Genomic DNA, 17826 nt, shown 5'->3' with positions numbered 1-17826 from the left:
GGATGTCGCCATCCCTAATTGCCCAGAAGGCAATCACAAGTCAAACACATTGCTGTGGGTCTGGAGTCACATGTAGGCCCAGACCAAGTAAGGATGGCAGTTTCCTTCCCTAAAAGATGTGAATGAACCAGATGGGATTTTTTCTGACAATCAATTCATGGTCATCATTAGACCTGAATTAACCTAGTCCCATCTGCCTGCATTTGCCCCATATCTCTGTAAACCCTTCCTATCCTTGTACACATCCAGATGCCTTTTAAATATTGTAATTATACCAGCCTCCACCACTTCCTCTGGTAACTTGTTCCACGCACACACCATCTTCTGCCTGAAAACGTTGCCCCTTAGGTTCCTTTTAAATCTTTCCCCTCTCACCTTAAACCTGTGCCCTCTAGTTTTGGACTCCACCATCCCAGGGATAGGATCTTGCCTATTTATCCTAACCATGCCCCTCCTAATTTTATAAAATTCTGTAATGTCACCTCTTGGCCTCCGAATCTCCAGGGAGAAAAGTCCTAGCCCATCCAGCCTCTCATTATAATTCAAGCCCTCCAGTCCCGGTAATATCTTTGCAAATCTTCTCTGCACCCTTTTCCAGTTTAATAACACCCTTCCTATAGCAGGGTTACCAGAATTGAACACAGTGCTCCAAAAGTGGCTTCACTAATGTCTTGTACAGCCACAGCATAAAGTCCTGTACTCAATGATCTGAGCAATGTAGGGAAGCATACCAATTGCCTTCTTCACCAGCCTGTTTAGGCATGATGCCACTTTCAAAGAACAATGATCCTGCACCCCCAGCTCTTTTTGTTCAGCAACACTCCCCAGGACCCTACCACTAGCTGTATAAGTCCTGCCCAAAGGCCCATTGCTGGCTTGGAGAACTCTCACAAAATGATGGGCTGAAGGGCCTCCTTCCTGTGTTGCTGCAATCCTGAGATTGCTCTCCCCTCCCCCTCACGAGTCCCCGAGGCAGCCATTTTGAAATGAGCATTTTTTTGTTCGTTTATTATTAAATCATATTTTCCCATTTCCACAAAGAACAATTGTATTTTCCCCCTCAGGAGCTTTGATGGGATAATTTTTCTCAGCCTTGAAATAAAAATCCAATGTTTTCTCCCTCCACTCTCTTACAACAGAAATGCCTTCGATTTAACCCTGATGCTACGATTTGGGTTGCCAAGCAACAGGTACTGTGTACGTTAAACGAGAGCTTGAAGGATGTGCTAAATTATGGCTTGTTCCAACCTGCAACTAATGGACGCGATGCCAAGTTTCTGAATGAGGAGAAGCTGCTTCGAGAATACCCACAGTCCTTTGAGAAGGGAGTGCCTTATCTGGAGGTGAGAGTGGCAAATGGGTCCCAGATTGTAGCACTGGGGTGGTGGGTGGTGGGTGGTTTGCCAGGGCGGTAGGGGGCGCAAACTAACATGGAGGCGCAGCTTCATTGTTAAAGTTGAGGATGCTGTTTGCAGGCATCTTTGCGTCAGGAGGTACAGGCAAATAGACAGTTTTGCAGTGCAGTCATGCAGAGCGTCAGGAGTGTCGCACGGGTTGGGGGGGTGGGTAGGGAGCGCTGTCCCTGAAGGGTAGCAAGTCCACCTAAAGGCAATAGTTTGGACAAGAGTTCTCCTTGGCTAGTATTTATCCATCAACCAAATCCACAGAGAAAGGCCATTGTTCACATTGATAATGGTGGGAGCTGACTGAGAATAAATTGGCTCTGGTGCTTCTTGCATTCCAACAGTGACTACATCTTCAAAAGTGTTTCAAAGTTCAGAAACCCCATCAGGGTGTCCTGAGATTGTGAAGGGTACAATACAAATGCAAATCTTTCTTTGCTACAACACCTTTCTCTGCCTCAGACCACGATCCACAGCCAATGAATTACTGTCGAATCACAACAGCTTTTGTTATTTAGGAAACGCAACTGCCAATTTGCACGGAGAAAGCTCCCAAAGACACGGAGTTGGTAGAGACCGGGTAGTCTTCTTCAGTGATGTTGTTTAAGGGATAACTTTCGACAAGGATAGCGGACATTAGAGTTAACACAGTGTGGGGCTGGGAGGAACACAGCAGGCCAGGCAGCATCAGAGGAGCAGGAAAGCTGACGTTTTGGATCTGGACCCTTCTTCAGATCCTTTTGAGACCTTTTTTTCTGAAGAAGCATCCCCACCCGCAACATCAGCTTTCCTGCTCCTCTGATGCTGCCTGGCCTGCTGTGTTCCCCCAGCTCCACTCTATGCTACCCCTGACTCCAGCATTGACAGTTCCTACTACCTCTGACTGACTGTTAGACCCTGGTTTTCTTCAAGACTAATGTCTGTTGCTTTTGTTTGTATGACCACCTGAGAGTATGGACGGGACTTCAGTTTAGCCTGCTCTCTGAGATACAGCAACTCTGACCAGAACTGGGAAGGGCAGTGTACAAAGTGTGTCCTCAAGACGCTGCTGTGGAAAAATAGATTCTCAACTTTCTAGTAAGGGTGCTGAATTGCAGATTAAAAGCTGAAAAGTGAGCTTCTTCCGTGCAGTCTACAGAATTGCAAAGCCCACTCAAGTGTTCCCTAATTGTTCAATCATCTCTCTCCACATTTATTTGCACCAGCTTCCTGTCATCTAATCATTGAATTGTGCATTTATGTGCTTTGATTCGGAAAAGCTTATGGTTTTGAATTTCTCCCTATTGTCCGTGGTGCTCAAGATAGATCCTAATTTTGGTTAAGAAAAAGAAATCCACTGAGAAACAAATTTATCACTTTATGTTTATGTAGGAATATAAAAGCTTGCTTCATATAGGATTGCTAAGCCAATTAAGCTGCCCATAGCAATATCTGCAACATCCTGCTCCCACTGAATAAATTGGCACCTCAATTTGTTTGTTTGTGTTAAGCATTCCACAGTTATTGCCGTGATCATAAGGGCTGGTCAAGGGCTCTAGTGGTACATTGCTAGTGTCCCAACCTCTGACCAAAAAAAAACCAAAAGGACTGCAGATGCCAGAAATCAGAAACAGAACCTGTTGGAGAAACTCAGCATCTGTGGAGAGAAAGCAGAGTCAACGTTTCGGGTCCGGTGGCTCTTCCTCAGAATGGTCGCCTTCAGCAGATCCGAAACATTGGCTCTGCTTTATCTCCGCAGATGCTGCCAGACCTGCTGAGCTTTTCCAGTAATTTCTGTTTCTGGACCTGGGTTCAAGTCTGGAGAACTGTTCTGGACCACTTATGTGAGAAAAGATATTATTTCATTCGAAGCAGTTCAGGGAAGGTTAAACAGGTTGATCCCTGTTCTGGAGGGATTGTCTTTTGGACAAAGGCTAAACAGGTTGGTACTCTACTCACTGGAGTTTATAAGAATGAAAGCTGATCTCATTGAAGTATGTAGGATTCTTAAGGGGTTTGACAGGGTAAATGCTGAGAGGATGCTTCCCCTCGTGGGAGAGTCTAAGATCAAAGGGCATAGCCTCAGAATAAAGGGACGCCAATTGAAGCCTGAGATGAGGAGCAATTTCTTGTCTCAGAGGATTGTGAGCCTCTGGAGCCCCTTGAAGCAGAGAGCTGTCATCCACAGAGAAAGGCCATTGTTCACATTGATATTGGTGGGAGCTGACTGAGAATAAATTGGCTCTGGTGCTTCTTGCATTCCAACAGTGACTACATCTTCAAAAGTGTTTCAAAGTTCAGAAACCCCATCAGGGTGTCCTGAGATTGTGAAGGGTACAATACAAATGCAAATCTTTCTTTGCTACAACACCTTTCTCTGCCTCAGACCACGATCCACAGCCAATGAATTACTGTCGAATCACAACAGCTTTTGTTATTTAGGAAACGCAACTGCCAATTTGCACGGAGAAAGCTCCCAAAGACACGGAGTTGGTAAAGACCGGGTAGTCTTCTTCAGTGACGTTGTTTAAGGGATAACTATCAACAAGGAGAGTGGAGGTTAGAGATAACACAGTGTGGGGCTGGGAGGAATACAGCAGGCCAGGCAGCATCAGAGGAGCAGGAAAGCTGACGTTTCGGGTCAGGACCCTTCTTCAGATCCTTTTGAGACCTTTTTTTTCTGATGAAGGGTGTACAGGGCCTGTATGGAGCATTATAAAGGAGGTGGATCTGAAGGGACAGAGAACCTGTTGTGGTGGAGTTTGTTCCTTGGAGGAAGAGGCTTGATATGCAGGAGTTGAGTCTAAAAGGAGGACCCGTGATTGCACCTAAGAAGCGGGTTCATCAGTGATTTGACCCTGAATGAAAGGAGAGCTTGCCCTGAGGCTATTAGGCCTGAAAGACCTAGCATTTGGAATCAGCTGAAGATAGTTTGGAGAAAACAGGAGGCTACAATGTGCTCCTAAGATGCTGCTTGGATTGCTGTGTTCATCCAGCTCCACACTTTGTTGTCTCGGATTCTCCAGTATCTGCAGCTCCCGTTATCTCTGAGCTACAATGGAACGAATGGGCTTCTGAACAAACAGCCACCAGAGGCTTCCAACTTGGGGATCATTGACCTTTAGCAAGATTCGGGTGCTCCTTATGACCTTGGGGTCCACTTTGGGATTGCTGTCTGTGGATTCTTCTGCTTCCGTCATTTAAGCCTCTTGCAACCTGGAGAAGGGAGCATGTAGGATATCCTAGAAAAGTCAGGAAATTCCTGGAGACCACAGAACGATAAATGGGATGGGTCGTCTCAACCTGTGCCTGAGGGGTAATGGGAAAGACAAGTGTTTTAAAGGGATAGCATGCTACTTTGTGAGAATGTGAAATGATGAACCCTACAATGCTCCGAGCGCTGGTTCCTGTTGTCCAAGGGTTATAGAGGTCTGGATGTGCTAATGTTGAGGAGTGCCTTGAGAACTGCACTCAGTTGCGGAAATAACTTTGGGCCACCAAAGACTAAGAGCTAACATTAAGGTGTCTCTCACAATCTCTGCAGCAACGTACTCATTCACTTTAACAAAATAAACTGCAGCTTGTTTAATAGAGAGCATTTTTCTCGTTAGACCAGCAAGTGGTTTTCCCTGATCCCAGCAGATCGAGCACGTCCCAGCAGATCCCAGCTAAGAAACAGGATGGTGGAACCAAACCTTCTGTACGACTTGGTGAGCGGTGGGTGGGGGGCCGGGGTGGGGGTGTGAGTTCACCTTACCTTGTATTTTAGTGCCAGAAGCCAAACGACACCAGGTTATAGTCCAACAGGGTTATTTGAAATCACAAGCTTTCGGAGCACTGCTCTTTCACCTGAGCAGTGCTCCGAAAGCTTGTGATTTCAGATAAACCTGTTGGACTATAACCTGGTGTCGTGTGATTTCTGACTTTGTCCACCCCAGCCCAACACCAGCACCTCCACATCATGGACTTCACTGCCACTGGTGGGTGAGCTCATTTTGGAATCAACTGGTTGGAGGGGTGAGCACGGATATGTAATTTGAGATCTAGGTTAGTCATTGGGGACATCGTAAATAGAGAATCTGTGATGCTGATACAATCTCTTTCCTCTCTTTCACAGTTTCGTTACAAAACGAGGGTTTACAAACAGACAAACCTGGACGAGAAACAGCTGGGAAAACTACACACTAAGGTCTGCACCTTTTAATACAATGGTACTGAGCTGTGAGCTGGGGAGGGGATCCCAGAGTTAGTCACTCAGCCAGATAATGTAGGGGGTGCTCTCTTTTATGCCTTCTCAATGTGGACCAGTTTGAATCTGTTGTATATTTTATGTCTGCGAGCCCTGTCAATGTGCCACTGATTTCGACATGTGGAGAGTGTTTTATCCACAATGTTTTCAAATATCCACTCCATGCTTCAGCCCCGACTTCCAGTTATTGCTGCTGCTTTTATACTCTCCCCTGAGTCCATACCCAAGATAAATCAAAAAAGCACAGCGAGCATCCGTGGTAAACAGACTTACAAAGTTAAAGAGATAGTAGGAACTGCTGATGCTGGAGAATCTGAAGAAGGGTCCCGACCCGAAAAGTCAAACTTTCCCGCTCCTCTGATGCTGCCTGGCCCGCTGTGTTCATCGAGCTTCGCACCGTGTTATCTCACAAAGTTAAACGCTGGGTGACCCAGTGGTCAGCACTGCTGCCTCACAGCACCAGGGACCTAGGTTTGATTCCACCCTCAGGTGACTGTCTGTGTGCAGTTTGCATATTCTCCCCGTGTCTGCTTGGGTTCCCTCCGGGCGCTCTGTTTTCCTCCCACAGTCTAAAGATGTGCAGGTTAGGGTGGATTGGCCTTGCTAAATTGCCTATAGTATGCAGGCTGGGTGGATTAGCAATGGGAAATGCAGTGTTACAAGTAGGGAATGGGTATGGGTGGGATGTTCTTCAGAGGGATGGTGTGGTCTCGATGGGCTGAGTGGCCTGCTTCCACACTGTAGGGGTTCTGTGACTTGAACACCACATTCTCCTGCCTCTCCCCTCTCTGTTCCCCAGTGCTGCCCTCTCATGCCTTGTGTGTTACTGCGTTGCTTTCCTCTCTCAGCATTTTGCGCCTTTCCTGAATTGGCTCCCTTTCGTTCAGACACACTTCCTCACCTTTGTGACTATACCCCCAGGCCCTCCAACTCACCCAAGCTGCCAATCACTGGGTGAGGGTTGGTGGGGAATAACCAGAAGCAAACTCTGGTCTGATAGCACAAGGAAGGAAGGCCAGTCCTGAGAGAGCCTTGAGCTTGACTGTCACCTGCTACTGATGAGCTGGGCCTGAAGGGAAGCATGATAAAGAAACTGGATCTGGAGGGGAGGAGTGAAGTAATTGAGTCAAGGCTCAAAGTGAAGGAACTGGGCCTAAAAGGAGCATCTGTAATTGGCACTAAGTTGGGGGGCTTAAGAGGACCCCATTCTCAGTGCCATTTAGCCTGTTGTATTTGCACCTGTCTCCAAAAGCATCTTGTGACATGAGGGCAACTCCCCTGTTTCCTTGCACATGTCCATTCTGAGAAACACCCAAGCTGCTCTTGAATGACTCAATTGAACCTGCATCCACCACATCCCCAGGCAGTGCGCTCATGGAGTTGCTCGGCCTAACAGGAGGGGCCCGGAGGGACTTGGGCCGATTGTGTAGGTCCCGCAGGGAGATGGGCCGAAAGGGAGCGTCTTTGGTAGGACCGAAGGCATGACCCAAGAAGGAGCTGTGTGTAAAAGAAGAGCAGTTTAGCATCACTGGGCTGGAGCATCAATCCTGCTAGGGAACAAAGTTGGCTGCTGGGCATTAATATGTTCTTTGCTTGGGCTCTGTGCCCTGGATTCAAAGGCCAATCATGTGGAAAGAGGCTGTTTGGCCCGTTGAGTCTGTGCTGATCCTCTGAACAGTATCCCACACAAACACAACCCCAACCCCATCTTATCACTGCATTTCCCATGGCTAACCCAGACATCCCTGGACCCTATGGGGTAATTTAGCATGACCCTAACCTGCACATCTTTGGACTGTGGGAGGAAACCCACACAGAGACAAAGTGCAGGCTCCACATGGGCAGTTGCCCAAAGCTGGCATTGAACCCAGGTCCCTGGCACTGTGAGGCAGCAGTGCTAACCACTGAGCCACCATGCCACGCTATCCAGGCATTCACCAATTGTACTGAATGGAAGGGCCGGGTGACCTGCTGATCCATTATAGCACATGCATTAAATGCTGGAGAGCAGTGATTCTAATGACTTGCCAGTGGACCCTGGCAATGCTAACGCAAAGCCCCAGCTCACTCCGAATCACAAACCCCTCCCCACTCTCACAGTTCCCACACTCTCCTCACCCATCCCTCATAACACGCACAAACATCATCCTTTTCCCCTCTCCCCCAACCCCCAACAAACCCTCACTTCCTCCCCTCTCCCCCTGCCAGCCATTACCCCCAACAAACCCCCACCTTCTCCACCCCCACCACCCATAACCCCCACAAATTCCCACCTTCTCCCCCTCCGCCACCACCCATAACCCCCACAAACACCTACCTTCTTACGGCGAGTTTTGAGAAGATTTGTAGCTCAGGTTGAAGTTCTGGATGTTTGTTTGCTCGTTGAGCTGGAAGTTTCGTTTTAAGACGTTTCGTCACCATTCTAGGTAACATCATCAGTGAGCCTCCGACGAAGCGCTGGTGTTATGTCCCACTTTCTATTTCTGGTGATGTCATTTCCTGCGTTGGTGATGTGACATCACCAACCCAAGGAAACCTAAACAGATAAATAGAAAGCAGGACCTAACACCAGCGCTTCACCGGAGGCTCACTGATGATGTTACCTAGAATGGTGACGAAACGTCTTAAAACGAAACTTCCAGCTCAACGAGCAAACTCACATCCAGAACCTACCTTCTCCCCCATCCCCCACCACCTATAACCCCCACAAACCCCCACCTCCTGCCCCCTTCACCACCACCCATAATGTCCACAAGACCCCACCTTCTCACCCCTCCCCTAGCACACATAACCGCCACAAACCCCCACCTTCTCCCCTTCCCCAACCCCCATAATCCTCCACACACTCCCACCTTCTCCCCCTCCCCCACCACTTATAACCCCCAGAAACCCCCACCTTCTCCCCTTCCCCAACCCCCATAATCCTCCACAAACTCCCACCTCCCCCTCCCCCAATGCCCATAACCCCCAGAAAGCCCCACCTTCTCCCCCTCCCCCACCACCCATAACCCCCACCTTCTCCCCCTCCCCCACCACTTATAACCCCCACAAACCCCCACCTTCACCCCCCTCCGCCACCACCCATAACCCCCACAAACCCCCACCTTCTCCTCCTCCCCCACCATTTATTTCCCCCACAAACCCCCACCTTCACCCCCCTTCCCCACCACTTATAACCCCTGCAAACCCCCACCTTCAACCCCTCCCCACCACCTATAACCCCCACAAACCCCTACCTTCCCCCCCTTCCCCACCACCTATAACCACCACAAACCCCCACCTCCTCCCCCCTCCACCACCACCCATAATGTCCACAAGACCCCACCTTCTCACCCCTCCCCTACCACACATAACCACCTTCTCCCCTTCCCCAACCCCCATAATCCTCCACAAACTCTCACCTCCCCCCTCCCCCAACGCCCATAACCCCCAGAAAGCCCCACCTTCTCCCCCTCCCCCACCACCCATAGCCCCCACAAACCCCCACCTTCTCCCCCTCCCCCACCACCCATAACCCCCACCTTCTACCCCTCCCCAAACGTCATCACCCCCACAAACCCCTACCTTCTCCCTCTGCCTCACCACCCATAAACCCCACCATCTACCCCTCCCCAAACACCATAACCCTCGCAAACCCCCACCTTCAACCCCTTTCCCACCACCCATAACCCCTACAAACTCCGACCTTTGGCCCATTCCCCCAAACCCCATTACCTCCACAAAACCCCTCCTCCTCTTTCACCCTCCCTGTCAAAACCCCACAAACCCCATCCTTCTGTGCCTCCCCGACCCCATAACCCAAAAAAACCCATCCTTCTATCCCCCACCCTCCATAACCCCATAAAACCCCACCATCTCCCCCTCACCCAACACCCATAACCCCTACTCATCCCCTCCTTCTCCTCATCCAATTCCCATAAAGTCCACAGATCCCCACCTTTTCCCCCAACCTGCAAAACCTCCACAAAACCCCTCATTGCCCCCTCTCAACCACCCTCTCATAACCCCCACCAACCCCATCCTTCACCCCTTTCCCACCACCCCATAAACCTCACAATCCCCCACCTTCTCCCCCTCACCATCCCTCAGAACCCCCACAAACCTCATCCTTCTCCCCCCATCCCCCATAATCCCCACAAAACCCCACTTTCTCCTCGTCCCCACCCCCGCACCCATCCTTCTCCGCCCTCATAGCCACCAAAAACCCCGCCCATCTTCCCCCTTACCGACCCCTCCATAGATCCCATAAACCACCTCTTCTCTCCCCTCGCTAATCCCCCCACCCCCGAACTGTAGTCCCCACAAAAACATCCTCCTCTCCCTTAGCAACACCTCTCCCTTCTCACCCAGCCTTGGTTCTAGGAATCAGTCAAGGAGCAAGGAATGAAAAAATTGAGAGGCCCTTCAGCCCCTCGAGGCTCTTCTGGCATTTGACAACATCACAGCCACACTGTGGCGTAAACTTTGCCTCCATACATTCTGGCAAACACCAATCCATCTCCAATTTCATATAATTCACTGAGTTAGAGAAAGTCCCATGCATCTACCAACCTTTGAGTGGGACACTTTCCTAACCTTTCCCGAGAAAGGCCTCCCTTTGGTGCCCTCCAGACTCCTCTATCACGAAAAAGGGTTGTCGAGTTCCACTCGTTTGATGTATTGGCTGCATTGTTCGATCACTGGCCCTCCAGTCTTTGACCCACTGGGTCTTGGGTCCCCAAAAATGACCCAAAGAACTGCAGATGCTGGAAACCAGAAAAATTAGAGGGAAAGCTCAGCAGGTTGGGCAGCATCTGTGGACAGAGAGAAGGAGACAGAGTTAACGTTTCGCATCAAATGACCCTACTTTAAGTTGTAGACCAGGATTTGGAAACACAAAGGCTGATCATCCAGAGCAGCGCTGAGGGAGAGCGACAGAGTTAGTTACACTGTGGTCTGGGTGCGACGTTAAACCAAGGCCTCATTCAGCCTTGCAGCTGGACATGGAGAATCCTCTGCCTTTCTACTTTTCCAAAAGAAGATCAAGGGAGTCATTCTGACTTGATCCCTAAGTAAAAATTCCAAAATTGATAACTCAGCCATCATCAGATGGTCATCTGTGGGAGCTTGCTATGCGAGAAGTGGCTGCCACCGAACATGGCTCCCCTTTAAAGGTACTCCACTGACTGTGGAGCATTTTGAGATGTCCTAGGCGCTACCTAGATGCAAATCTGCCTTTCTTTAGCTTCTCAATTTCCTTTCGCAGTTCTTGGCCCACTTGCATCCCTCGTTCCCCTTTCTAACTTGACCGTTTTAGTCCCAGTAATGTTTTGGTGAATTTGCTGTGATTTTGAAGGTTATTATAATCCTCCCAAGGTACACACTAGATCTCACAGCAAGGTTAAAATAAAATCTCCCTGTTGATATAAAGGACGAGGGTCAGAGTTCACTGGGCTACGATGACTCAGATATCTGGGTGCATTGTCCAGAAGAGGCCTTTTCTTGGTTGACACAGATAGTAACCAGTGAAGCGTTACGCTTCCTCTTCCTTCACTGTCAGGGTCCAAGGACATGAAAAAAAAATCATTTTCTACAAAATGTCAGCTTGATCCAAGAAAGTTTAAATAATTCTCTTTGAAATGTCATCATTCTGACAATCCTGAAACAAATTAATCTTCTCCTCACAGTTCTTTTGCTGTGTAGCCTCATCTCTCTGCTCTCTCTGTCTCTCTCTCTGTGTTTCTGTCTCTCATGCTATCTCTCTCTCCCTCTCTCTCACTCTCTTTTTATCTCTTATTCACTCTGTCTCTCTATCAGTCTCTACCTCTGATCAATCTTTGGTCTCTCCATCTCTATTTCCCTCTGATCTTTCTCTCTCTCTCTCTCTCTCTGCACTATCTTTATCTCTCTCTGATCTTGCTACCTCTGATCTCTCTACATCTCTGATCTCATTTCGCTCGCTTACTTGCTTAGTCTCACTCACTCACTTTCTTGCTCTCTCTCTCTCTCTCTCTTGCTCATACACACACATTTACTCTCACTGTCAGTTGCTCAAATTAAGTCCAGAACCCATTAAATTTTGGAAGGAGTCAAAGATAGAGGACTATAGAGAACAGATGTGTCAGACAGATATGTTCAAAACTGATACAGGGATTGGGGAGATAATGGAAACATGGATTAGTTTGGGATTGACATTGGGTTATGGGACATTGGGAATGATGCTGGGCTGTGGGGTGGGGGGGGCAAATGGAACAGTGAGATTAGTTTGGGATTGATGCTGGGCTATGGGAAAAATGGAATTAGTTTGGAATTGATCAAGGGCTGTGAGGAAAGTGTGGAACAATGGGGTCAGATGGGGATTGATACAGGGCTATGGGGAGAGAGCAGGGCAGTAGGATTAGTTTAAGATTGATACAGGGCTATGGTAAAGAGCTGAACAATGGAATTAGTTTGGGATTGATGCAGGGTTTTGGGAACAGAGCAGGACCGTGGAACTAGGTTGGGATGGATCCAATGCTGGATGGAGAGTGAGGGACAATGGGATTAGTTTGGGATTGATGCAGGACTGTGGAGCAAGAGCGGGACAATGGAATTAATTTGGGATGGATCCAAGGCTAGAGGGATGGAGCAATGCCCATAGTTAAATCTTTGCTCAGATCAGGGGGTTGGAAGTGGGCAGGTTAGACACACTTTCCAGCGCAACAAATCCTGTCATTGTCAGAGTGACCAAAAGGATTTGTGAACTCTGACCTCTACCAGCCATGCAGAGAAATGGTCAGTGATTGAATTAGTATCAAGGTCAGAGGAGTTAGTCAACCTGGGTCAGGGGTAAAATCACATCCTGGACAAGGTCAGGGTTCAATCCTGTTGCCCCCTTCACCTGAGGCCAGGTGGAAATTGACAGCCTAACTCACAACATTGTCCTTAGCCTTGGAGATTGGGTTGCTTTCATGCAGTCCATGTGATGTTTCTCTTTTACAGGCCAGTCTAAAGAAGTTTTTCGAATATGTCCAACATGGCTCAGTCGATAAGATGCTTAAACTCTTAGATAAAGGGCTGGATCCCAACTACCATGATGCAGAGACTGGGGGTAAGCTCTCAATATACCCTAAAGGTTCAGACCTGGGGTGTCGGGGTTTGGGGGGCATGAGGGGAGGGGAGGACCGCGGGATGGGTCAATGCAGGGCAAGGAAGGGGCTGAGGAGGAAAGCTTTTGGAGGCAATGAGGGTTGGGAGAAGAAGGTCATAAGAAACAGGGTCCATGAGGAAGAGAGAGTGAGGGAGAAGAGAATTGAGAAGGACCAGTGAGACATTGCAACGGGAGCGACATACAGTCTGTGGTTCGGAAACAGCGAGAAATTCCATAAGTTGCGCTGCTCATTCAAACCTGCGGTATATTTCAACACACACCACTGACTTAAAATTTGGACAGAAGGGCTGAAGATTCTATCCTCAACCTCTTAGAAGATTCTGCATGTTGTGTAAGTACTGTTTTACAGTTAGGGCTCTCCACCTTTCAGGGTTAGACTGGTGTACCCAGGTGCAAAAAGCTGTGAGGAAACCCATAGCAATGGGAGGAGACCATTCAGCCCTTCAATCCTGTACCTTTTTTGATTTGATTCTCTTAGTACTAGGGAATGATTCTTGTTTAATGGACCAAATGGCCTGCTGCACTGTAACTGTGCAGAGATTCTGCAGTTTTCGACCTCAGATCAAATGAACAAATTACTGACATCTCCTTTACTCGATGTCACTTTTTTTTCTGAGTGCTTACTCACTCGAGCAGTTTCAAATATTCCTTAATAAAAGCCACAATAACTGCAGATGCTAGAAATCAGAAGCACAAAGCGAAATGGCTGGAGAAGCTCAGCGGGACTGGCAACATCTGGGGCGAGAAATCAGAGTTAACTGCCAGAGATCACCAGGCGAAATGAGATTAGTGATGGTAGTGGACCAACGTTTGACTTTGTGATCAAGCTAGGGGACAAGGGTGGTGCTGCCGTTGTGTGGCAGACTGTCCCCCACATTGTGGAGGCTATCTCCCCCCACCGCGGAACCATCACCCCACCCTGGAACATCAGGCCTCTGCATCCACAATAGTCTTATTTTATGTGGTGATCTCTCCCCCCACCCCAGCGCTGCCTCTAGTCTCCCGACCCCACACAGCCCGCTTCTACCTCCTTCCCAAAATCTACAAACAGCACTGCCCCAGCTGATCCATTGTTTTCTCCTGCTCCTGCCCCACAGAACTCATCCCTTCCTACCTTCACTCAACTTTTCCTCCCTTGTCTGGTCCCTTCCCACGCTTAACATCCGCGATTCTTCTGATGCTGTGTGGCAGTTTGAGAACATCCAGGCTGCAGGCAGACCTTTTTCCACATCCATCTCCCATCGGGATGGCCTCGGGGCTGTCTGCTTCCTCTCAGGAAAAAGGCCTGAACCGTCCCCAGCCTCCTCCACCTCACCGAGCTCGTCCTCGCCCTCAACAACTTCTCTTTTCACTCCTCTCACTTTCCTCAGGTCAGAGGGGTGGCGACGGGGTACTTGTGCTAGAAAACTGGTCAAAAATTATAAATGCTTACTCTCTCAGGTTATTGACAAGCCTGGAATACAGCGTTGCCCCCCACCGAGCAGGGTGGATGAGACTGGTTGGAGCCACCGATTACTTACAAATTTCCCGGTGACTCTAAAGTCTCGCTTGTCAGTCGTGGTACAATGTGTCACATATTTACCTCGCTGTCAGGAGGTCTAAGCCCCCCTTTTAAGGTTGAGTTTGTAGGCTTTGGGGTGTGGTGTAGTGGTAATGTTGCTTGTTAATCTAGAGACTTACTACAGTACAGTACAGTACAGGCCTTTCAGCCCACAGTGTTGTGCTGACTTTTACCCGAAACCTAAGGTCTATCTAACGTCCACCCCTACCTTATATTCTCATCCATTTGCCTCTCTAATAGCCGCTTAAATGCCCCGAATGAGGCTGACTCCACTACCCTCTCCGGCAATCCTATCACTCTCTGAGTAAAGAACAGACCTCCGACGTCTCCCCTATATCTCCCTCCACCCACTTTAAAACTATGCCCCCTTGTTAATGTGATGGAGATAGAAGTTCAAGTCCCACCATTGTAGCTGGTAGACTTTAACAGACCTGGAATAGCGTCATGGCCCTGGGGAGGTGATGGCCTAATTGTATGATCGCTATCTCATTCACACTGAAACTCAGCTCATGTTCTGTGTTCAAATCTCACTCCAGCAAATGGAGGGATTTGAATTCAATATTCAAAAGAAAATCTGCATTTATGAGCCTACTGTTGACCATGAACCCATTGTCAATGGTCAGGAAAAACCCAAGGATCATGAATGCCCTTTAGGAATGGAAGCTGCCATCCTTACCTGGTCTGGTCGACATGTGACTCCAGACCCACAGCAGTATGGTTGACTCTGAATTGCCCTCTGGGCAATAAATACTGGTCCGCCCAATGATACCCTCATCCTGTGAATGAATAAAAAAAGCTAGCATCAATTGTTGTAAAAACCCATGTGACTCCCTGATGCCCCTTTCGCAATATGCCACTTTTCTCTGGTTTTATCTACGTGTACATCGGAGCCAACAGCCAGGCAGCCGACCTTTAATTGTCCCTTTCATTGGCTGTGTCTGCCACTCACTTCAACGGTAATCAGGGATAGGCAATAAAGTATTGATTGATAGAGAAACAGTAACCTGGACTGATATTATCAGTGTCAGAGGCACTGAGAGATGGTTGTTGCCCAAGGGAAGGCCAGGCAATCATAGTTCTTTGGATGGCTGACTCATCATGGAATCCCTACTACAAAGAAAGAGGCCATTCACCCCATCAAGTTTGCAGTGAAGTGACCTCCAAAGAGAATCCCAACCAAACCCAGTCCACCACCCTGTCCTTGTAACCCTGCATTTCCCATGGCTAACCCACCTAACCTGCACACCCTGGACGCTATGGCATGACCAGGCCACCCTTAGGTACACATCTTTGAACTGTGGGAGGAAACTGGAGCACCCGGAGGAAACCCACACAGGCACAGGGAGAATGTGCAAACTCCACACAGACAGTGCCCTGAGGGTGGAATTAGACTGGGTCCCTGATGCTGTGAGGCAGCAGTGCTAATCACTGAGCCACCGTGCTGCCCCTATTCAAAAGATTAAATTCTGAAGAAAATTCTATCTGGTAGTTGGTCAGAGATGTACTTAGGACTGATAGCTCATCACATCCAAAATGCAGATACTCCATCAGCACAGCTCTCTCAAACTTGCTGCTGAAGGTATCAGCCACAGTGAAGTGTGTTAGGGCTCAGACGGGGGCTGTGAACCTACCACCTTCAGTCTTGGAGGCCAGTGTGCAGTCCACTGTGCCACGGCTAGAACCAGCTGGAGACCCTGCTTTTGAAAGCAAGGCTTGCTTGGCACTGTCATTGCAACAGGCTTTCACTAACAGAGATCTCCCGACAACTGTGACTGAATGAAATAGCAAAGGCATAGCCAGTTGATGAGGAACTGATCTGTTAGTGAGGGATGTGTTAATAAAGTCTGCAACTTTGGGGAGCTGAAATGATTCCTGGGAGGCCACAACGCTTGGTACATCCATGTGTGATTCACGTGTAAATGGCTGGCACGGTTCTGTGTGTAAAACACGTGTAAACGGCTGGCACGGTTCTGTGTGTAAAACACATGCAACCTGTTGGCGTTGTTCCATGTATAAAACACATGTAAATGGCTGGCACGGTTCTGTGTGTAAAACACGTGTAAACGGCTGGCACGGTTCTGTGTGTAAAACACATGCAACCTGTTGGCGTTGTTCCATGTATAAAACACATGTAAATGGCTGGCACGGTTCTGTGTGTAAAACACATGTAACCTGTTGGCGTTGTTCCATGTATAAAACACATGTAAACAGCTGGCACGGTTCTGTGTGTAAAACACATGTAACCTGTTGCCGTTGTTCCATGTATAAAACACATGTAAACGGCTGGCACGGTTCTGTGTGTAAAACACATGCAACCTGTTGGCGTTGTTCCATGTATAAAACACATGTAACCGGCTGGCGTGGTTCCGTGTGTAAAACACATGTAAACGGCTGGCGTGTTTCTGTGTGTAAAACAAGTGGAACCAGCTGTCGTGGTTCTGTGTGTAAAACACATGTAACCGGCTGGCGTGGTTCCATGTGTAAAACACGTGTAAACTGTTGGCATTGTTCCATGTATAAAACACATGTAAACTGCTAATGTGGTTCCGTGTGTAAAACACGTGTAACCGGCTGTTATGATTCCGTGTGTAAAACACATGTAAACAGCTGGCATGGTTCAGTGTGTAAAACACATGTAAACAGCTGGCATGGTTCCGTGTGTAAAACACGTGTAACTTGCTAATGTGGTTCTGTGTGTAAAAACACGTGTGACTTGTTGGCGTGGTTCCCTGTGTAAAACACTGGCTGGTGTGGTTCTGTGTGTGAAATCACGTGTAAACTGCTAATGTGGTTCTGTGTGTAAAACACGTGTGACCAACTGTTGCGGTTCTGTGTGTCATACACATGTAAACTGCTGCCTGTGAGGTTCACTCTGGTACTTCACGTGCCTAAGCCAAAGACTGACACAACTCATGTACCTCTGCGTTCCCATGGAGACTACTTCCTTGACAACAGAGGCAGAGAGCGTTGGCCTGTTCTGACAGTCACCCCAGTGTTCCGTACTAGCGATGATGATCAGTGACTTCTCTCCCGCTGTGAGAGTGGCAGCTAGAGAGGGATAAACGTCAGGGTAACGTGGCTTCTTTGTTCAGTCTGCAGCAGCTAGGCCCCAGGCCTGATAAACCAGATGCTCTCAATCACTTTGCTGGTGAGAAACAGACAGCGAGATTTTGATTTGATTTATTCTTGTTGCATACACCAAGATAGAGTGAAAAGTATTGTATCCAGACAAATCATACCTTCATTAGGTACGTCAGGGTGATACAGCAGAATGCAGAATGTAGTGTTACAGCTACAGACATGGTGCAGAGAAAGATCACCTCTACTATACGAGAGGTTCGTTCATAAGTTGCTGAACAAAGAGACCTTGCAGTGCAAGCTCACAGTTCCTTGAAAGTGAGTCCCAGGTAGTCAGGGTAGTGACGAAAGTTTTTGGCACACTTGCTTTTATTGGTCAGTGCATTGAGTATAGGAGTCGGGAGGTCATGTTGCAGCTGTACAGGAC

General features: G+C 48.4%; 1 protein-coding gene across 1 annotated transcript in view; it reads left to right on the top strand.

Moving 5' to 3' along the window:
- The window catches only part of LOC125447020 (SH3 and multiple ankyrin repeat domains protein 1-like), a 241740-nt gene that overhangs the window by 28529 nt on the left and 195385 nt on the right, over positions 1 to 17826 (top strand). Inside the window, exons 3-5 of the mRNA XM_059640702.1 lie at positions 1140 to 1343; positions 5500 to 5571; positions 12592 to 12700. Coding sequence (XP_059496685.1) covers positions 1140 to 1343; positions 5500 to 5571; positions 12592 to 12700 — 385 coding nt within the window. The remainder of the gene's footprint in view (positions 1 to 1139; positions 1344 to 5499; positions 5572 to 12591; positions 12701 to 17826) is intronic.

The sequence above is a fragment of the Stegostoma tigrinum genome, chromosome 38 (assembly GCF_030684315.1).
Source record: "Stegostoma tigrinum isolate sSteTig4 chromosome 38, sSteTig4.hap1, whole genome shotgun sequence".
NCBI lineage: Eukaryota > Metazoa > Chordata > Chondrichthyes > Orectolobiformes > Stegostomatidae > Stegostoma > Stegostoma tigrinum.
Note: the sequence above shows the minus strand (reverse complement) of the source record. Positions and strands in the feature narration are given on the sequence as shown.